This window comes from Phoenix dactylifera, unplaced genomic scaffold, assembly GCF_009389715.1.
Source record: "Phoenix dactylifera cultivar Barhee BC4 unplaced genomic scaffold, palm_55x_up_171113_PBpolish2nd_filt_p 001296F, whole genome shotgun sequence".
Taxonomy (NCBI): domain Eukaryota; kingdom Viridiplantae; phylum Streptophyta; class Magnoliopsida; order Arecales; family Arecaceae; genus Phoenix; species Phoenix dactylifera.
In genome coordinates this window covers 1-7,161 of record NW_024068628.1, presented here as the reverse complement: position 1 = coordinate 7,161, position 7,161 = coordinate 1, and the positions used below count along the sequence as shown (strand labels likewise).

The 7,161-nt window shown below is 39.0% G+C and overlaps 1 protein-coding gene across 1 annotated transcript; it reads right to left on the bottom strand.

Annotated features, from left to right (window-relative positions):
- Positions 1-1,561: 1,561 nt before the first annotated feature.
- LOC120108365 (phosphoribosylformylglycinamidine cyclo-ligase, chloroplastic/mitochondrial-like) lies at positions 1,562-6,429 on the bottom strand. The gene is given in 10 exon segments (XM_039121952.1): positions 1,562-1,911; positions 2,052-2,210; positions 2,305-2,416; positions 2,569-2,741; positions 2,859-2,918; positions 3,072-3,173; positions 3,253-3,291; positions 3,293-3,348; positions 5,946-5,996; positions 5,999-6,429. Coding segments are annotated over 10 exon segments (993 nt in total). The 5' UTR covers positions 6,069-6,429; the 3' UTR covers positions 1,562-1,740.
- Positions 6,430-7,161: the final 732 nt, after the last annotated feature.

Below are 7,161 nucleotides of genomic sequence, written 5' to 3'. Positions count from 1 at the left end.
CGAGCCTTTGCTTTGCCAAGCAAGCCCGAGCTCGAGCCCAACACAGAGCTCGTTACCGAACCCGAGCCCGAGCATCTGTGAAACGAGCCGAGCCGAGCTCTCCCAGGCTCGGGCTCGGCTCGGCTCGTTAATAGCCCTGGTCAAACCTAGTGCCCTTAGTTCACGGGCTTTGTTTTCTAACTTTAAATATTGTAAAATATTCATCTTTAAATAATACCAAAGATGGCCGGCTCAGGATCTTTTCTCCCGGTTCAAATTAAATGAAAGATTATCAATCCTCCAATTGCTCGACGATAATGATGAAATGGGCCTCGCATAGTATATTAGGGCTGCTTTTTCTATCCAATCATCTTTGGACTGGTTTGGTACGACGGAAGAAGAGGAGAGAAAATATGGTCAACAAAAAAAAATATATTTTTTTATTTAAAAATAAAGAAATACTTTATATTGGTTGGAGTTTTTAAGAAAGAGAGATGGAAAAGTAATTTTTCCATGGAAATAAGATTCTCATATTTCATGAAAAAGAAAAATTCATGTAAGATATGGAAAAATTTCATGTAAGATATTATTTTTTCAAAAGTGCATTTAAATTTTGAGATAAAATAAAATAATTTTTTTCTTTTATTAAGAATATAACAGTTATTTTGCATTTTTTTCAGAAAAATCGATACTTAAACAAATATAAGCTGCTATAGAATGTGTCGTTTTTCCATGATCAACCAAACATGCAAAAATAAACTAATTTTCTAAGCATCATATATCTAGACATCACCTTCTCAAAAAAAACGTTTTAGTGAGAAAAAATTCTTCCAACAAACCAAACGAATTCTAACATCCAAACTACCAAGTATCTGAATCTTGCATCAATATCACTTATCTGAGCTAAAACAACCTTAAGCTCAGCTAGAAGTAGCTTGTTCTAACGACAAGAAGGATGAAGTGGTGGTGGTGCAAGCGGGCCATGCAACTAAAACTCCAACTGTAGTTGGACGCAATCCGCAGCCACGGACCAGACATGTACTCTACATCAAGGCCAGACCTCCTAACAAATGAGGCCTGCATCTCGAATTTGAAAGTTGAGACCAAGTCAATACAACAAAATGTTGAAAGTTCGAGAATTTGGCAAATCAAATCAATTTGTTTGACAGCATTGGTTGATGATAATTGGTTATGAGAGATTTCAGTGTTCCATTTTAGTAAGGCTCAGAGTTAGGACTGAAAACACACACACAGACTTCCCTGTCACTGGAGGGTGCAAGCCAGATTAAACAAGAAATGGATCCGAACTCAACACCCAAGAATGGTCCTCCTGTAACGAAAAAGAGAAGGAAAACAAGATAGAATGTAGATAATAGATTTGTGCCTCTCTCTCTCTCTCTCTCTCTCTCTCTCTCTCTCTCTCTCTCTCTGTGAGATTGTTGGAATGAAACGACATGCAAGTTGAACAGGACAGAGTAGTCATGTCACTCATTCCAGGTCATAGGTCAAAACGAGGAGAACACACCACCATAGCAACAATGCAGCCGCTTGGCAACAAAAGAAGTAGAGAATAAACCATATATACCAGTATAAGCCGAAAACCAAAATAAGTTATGATTTTATTGGAAACTACGGTTTAGAGTCAGCATTCACTGGTTACCTCAGTAATGGTGACTCCATATAAGTTCTGAAACCAGTACAACAAAATTGGCCTCCTTTGCCTCATTCACCATCCACAAATGAAAACAATTTACACAGATTTCAGGCAAACTCGACACGTTCACCAGTTATGACCTCCCCAATGAGATAAGCTGTACTAGATCCTTGACATTCTGAAAGTATTCTATCAGCTGCCTCGCGGCTAACAACAAGAACCATCCCAATACCCATGTTAAAGGTCCGCCTCATCTCAGCATCCTCAATTCCTCCAGCCTGCCAAAAAGGAAAAAAAAAATCAGTAATGCTAGGGTTGAACTGGTAAGTCCTAAAAATTGCTAATGTATTTCGGTTTGTTTCTTAAGGGAATGATGAATCTATGTCTGCAAAGGTTGCAAAGTGAGCTGCTTCCTGACCTCTTGCATCCATTTGAATACAGCAGGGACTTCCCAAGAATTTGTTAAGATTTTAGCTCCAAGGCCTGAAGGAAACACTCTTGGAATGTTGTCTGTAAAACCACCACCAGTGATGTGGGCTATTCCTTTCACACCTCCCTTGCTAATAATATCAATCACCTTCACATTTTTCACCAACAAGGTTAAAACACCTTTATATGCTGGTTTAGTTAATTTCGATACCAATTACAAACGATTTTATCTAAACGCCAACCTGCTTAACATAAATAACAGTAGGTGCCATTAAAGCTTCACCTAAAGTTATAGGTTTGCCATTATTTCCAGGAAGCTGATCATTCAAAGAGAGACCACTTTGTGCCAGAACCCTGTAGACACAAGTAACTCGGAATCAAAGACATAACCCATTTATGTAGGCATAATTTACTTCAAACAACTAAAAAGTTCTGAATGTTTAATCATCTATTTCGTTCTAGCAACACGATGAATAGCTGGCTATCAGTAACAGATGGTTACCAACCTTCTCACAAGAGAAAACCCATTCGAATGAACACCACTTGATGGAAGACCTATGAGAACATCTCCAACCTTGATATTTTTCCCATCAATTACTGAATCCTTTTTAACAATGCCAACAGCAAAACCACTAAGATCATATTCTCCTTTTGCATAGAAATCAGGCATTTCGGCTGTCTGCCAGAAAAATTACATTATCCATTACAAGAGGTAATTTAAGAGACACACATGCAGTTCATGTTCTCAGAAGTTTCAACTGAAAATCCAACATTTTATTAAATGCCAACAGCTTACCTCCCCACCTAACAGAACACAATCAGACTGCTGGCATCCATCAACAATCCCCTTTATTACCTACATGATAAAAACAAGAAAATGAGTTTGCCAGTTCCTTATGGCCCTGTTCGTGTATATGTCTAGAGTTCAAAACAAATCTAGATTAGAGGAATTTTAATTATCAGCATTCGAGTGTTACGATAGGACAAAGCAGATAGTGTTTCTGAATACCTTCTCCGCAAGATCCACATCTAAATTACTTGTCGCAAAGTAATCAAGGAAGAATAATGGTTTTGCTCCAGAGGTAACAATGTCATTCACACTCATGGCCACCTATTAGAAAGCGCAATTAATTTTTAGTTACCTCCAAAAAAAAGCTACATTAACTATGCAAAACAAGGCATGGATATACCAAATCAATCCCAATGGTATCATGGATACCAGTTTCAAAATGCAAGCTTCAGTTTGGTGCCCACACCATCCGTGCCAGCAACAAGGTACGAATCTCCTGTCCAAGAGAACATAGAAGTCAAATCAGAAAATGGTAATGTATTAGGAGTATCCACTGAACCGCCTGTAATCATCAGGATAAACAACTAATATGCTTGAAGTATAACTCTTTATGAACCATATAATTTAGACTTCAATCTATATGTTCTACATGTCTAGTACTTGAAAAAAGAATCAAAAACTTTGCATATTAATGAGTAAAAGATTTTGCAGTAAGATCAACATAAATTTTAAAATGTTGAAGTACAATACTAGACATGTAAAATATATATGAGTTAAGTTTTGGTCCAAAATTCGTCCCATGCTTTATGCTCATTATACTACAGGAACAGTATCAGGCAGCACCATACAGCCATGCCCATATATTTGCATCAAAACACAGTGATATTATATGTGCCTACAGGTAGCAGTGAGACAATACAAGGATGATGCTTAGTACTTAGAGAATGACACGAGGGAAGATATATGAAGCATAGAGATCCTAAATTATGGGAAGTGGTGTAATTAAACTGAGAACTACCCATACTGAGGATGTAGCAATTTGGTTTATTAGAAAAGTTACGGCAGTTAAATTGTGGTAACACTGATCTAATTGGTTTCATTATGATTGCATCCATCTAATTGTAAATTAGTTACATGAAATTGAGTGATTGCATAGTCATAGCATTTCTCTTAGGTTACCTCTTATGACAGAAAAGTGTTAGTTGGGTATGCCTGAGGTTTTGAGTTACACTAATATGCGACATATCCTTGTAGATATTTACGGTCAAGCAAGAAGGTATCAAAACTGTTCCGGCATTGCTCAATATACATTGATCTGTCAATTAGAAAAATAGCTAGCACTATTTCCTTTTCTGTTCATTTAGAAGACAATCAGAGTGCTTTTTTTTGTCTTGGGATCTGATATTGGTGCCTCAACAATGGGTTCAAGGGGAAGTTAAGACTAGGTTTAATCATAAGTTTTATGTATGAATATTAAAAAGTAGTGGAATAAAAACAAGAGGAAAAGTGATTTTGTGATGTCCATGTTCCTTGGAACTAACATGTTCCTTATTTACTCAGCATTGACTAATGTGACAATCATGGAAAACAGGAAGAGAGCTATAACTTTCTTTTTTTTCTTTTTTATAAAAAAGAAGAAGAAGATTTCTTTCATCAAAGAGACTCTCCCGCCTATTTTTTAGGTATGCAAAATATAATTTAAAATAATCATTTGTCATAATTTATAAGAAAATATCTGGGCGAGAAATTTTCCTGCAAGACATGAACATGCATGCACACTTGCATTTGTATGTTCCTATATGTGTGCTTACAATGTTTTCCTGTCAATGAATGTTGCATTGCAATAATCGACCAAATAACTTGCTCGTTAAATATTCTACCCAAATATTTTGTTTGAGCCAATCACCTTGCTACTCAAAATATTTTTAAGATGCAATGAGCCAGAGGCTCTATTATGCGAAACAATCATCATGAACCAATCACCTTGCACTGCAACAGAATCCTGTCAATGATCAAAAATGACTGGCAGAGTCTTGCCAACATGACAGTTTTGCCAGCTTTTTTCCTTAGAAACTTATTTTTGGTGCCTAAAGAAAGGGTTCAAGAAGAGGTTAGTAACATGGTTACGGTAAGAATATTGAAAGCAGAGTAATAGCTTTCATTTGTAGTTGGCAAATTTATGCATTATACATAGGAGAGTTGTGTTCATCATATGAAATTAGTTATACAAAAGAGAACATATAGATGGACATCATCATAATACAGCAAAGTGCAACAAGGGCATTATGGGTACGTATCATGCCCATTATATCCATGGTTAAAAGTCTACAAAACAGCAAAGCAGTAGAATGCGCATAGGTGAAGCTCCGACAACAAAATGAAGAACTAATAATGAGTTCCCTAGCTCCTAGACACATGATTTCATAGTTTCTTGCCTGCCAGATGTTAAGGATCAAACTTCTTCTTTGATGGAAAACATTCAAAAAATTCTTAACATTCCAGAATCACAAGCTGCAGCAACATGTTTATCATTGCAATGGGGAGGGAAAAAAACTGAAAATATGTCACGGATTTAAAATTGGCACTTCCTAATGATTAATAAAACATTTTTTTAATAGCAACATCCATGAAACTTGATATTATAAATAGTATACTAGTATAGTAGTATAAGTCGAAGAACTTAAATTTAGCATTTCATATTATAAAACATAGTACATTAGTCTAAATCCAGGAATTCAGATTTATCAGTCTCCAACCACCCAACGACCATATTTCGACCATGATGAAATAAGCCTCCTCTCCACCTATATTTCTTTTTCAGCATGTAATGGCAATTTACCGTCCAACGTAATAAATAACCAACAATCTGGACGTAAAGGCCATCAAAATAAACCACAACCGGAACACAATCCAAAATTTTAAAAAAAAAAAAGATTTTTTGGTTTTTATATGTACAAAATGCTTCAAAACCCCAACCTTTATGCTTCCCAAAAAAGAACTTTATAGGAAAACATCAAAAAAAGAAAACCCAAACAAGATAAAATTTCACATAATAGAACTAAATTCTAATCAGAACTAAGGAAAGGGAGATACCCAAAGGGAAGAGACCGCCGAACCCTCCGACCCCGGGGGCCATCTTGGCGATCTCCGAACCAGCTCCGTCCCGGCGTCGATATCCACGCCGGCGTCCTTATAAGTGAGACCCTCGACCTCCATCGCCGCCCTTAGAACACGAGATTTCCAATCCCCCGATCCTCCTCCGCTCCTTCCGGTCCTTCGCCGGCGCCGCCATCCGCAGCGACCCCCCGGGGCAGCCGAATCCGGTTGACGGGAATCGCGCCGAAAGCAGACGGCTGCCGATCGACGGGCCTTCCCGCCGCCGCTGCCGTGCAGCGGAAGAGCTGTTCCGCCGCCGCTCCGAAGCTCGCGCTCATGGCGGGAGAGGGTGAGACACAGAGATTTAGGGCTTTCGAACCAGAAAGAAAGGTTTTAACCCAAAAAACAAAAAAAAAAAACCAGAAAGAAAGGCCGAGAGAGGGCGACAGGGTTGGCTTGGTTATAGTTTAGTGGATTCCAGCACGCGCAGTGCAGATGCTTGATTAAATTTATGGGCCTCAATAAATCCAGGGGACTGAGACACTTGCACTGAAACTAGACACTAAAGGTATTTCCCCATCCTAATCCAAAACCCAGATTTCTAAAATCAGTTGGCTTAACCTAATCCTATTTCTTCGTTGTTTTTTCCTTTCCTTTTTTTTTCTTTTTTTTTTTTTATACAACGGCGGCTCACACATGATGAGTGTGAATGCGGTCAACAAAATTAAAAAACAAAAAACTATCTAAGGGGCCTCTGGCACTGACTCGCGGTCCGCCCAGACGAAACCTCCAGAATGGTGAGTCGCAAAGGTAGTAATCCAGTCTACGGCACCGTTTGCCTCCTTATAGACGTGCATGGCCTGTGGAAGTCACACTTCTCTAGTAATCTGCGAATGTCGTGGAGCAGCGGTCGTCCTCGCCTGTACATCCCCGACCCCGGATCCCACTCGATTCATCGTGGCTGAATCCCTCTCGAGGAAGAGGCGGTCCGCGCCCGGTGTCCCACCTAGCATAGAAAATACCCTCCCAGCGGCTCTAACCTTGACGCCACACCACAGATAAGTTGAAGATCCGCCAACCCCCCGCCGTCACTAGTCTTGACATCGTGACCCTGATGACGAAGTCTACACCTCCGCATCTTCCGTTCTCGGCCATATTCATCGAAGTTCACCTTAAGAAAAATAGAGGTGGGGGCACTCAGGATACAAGTACA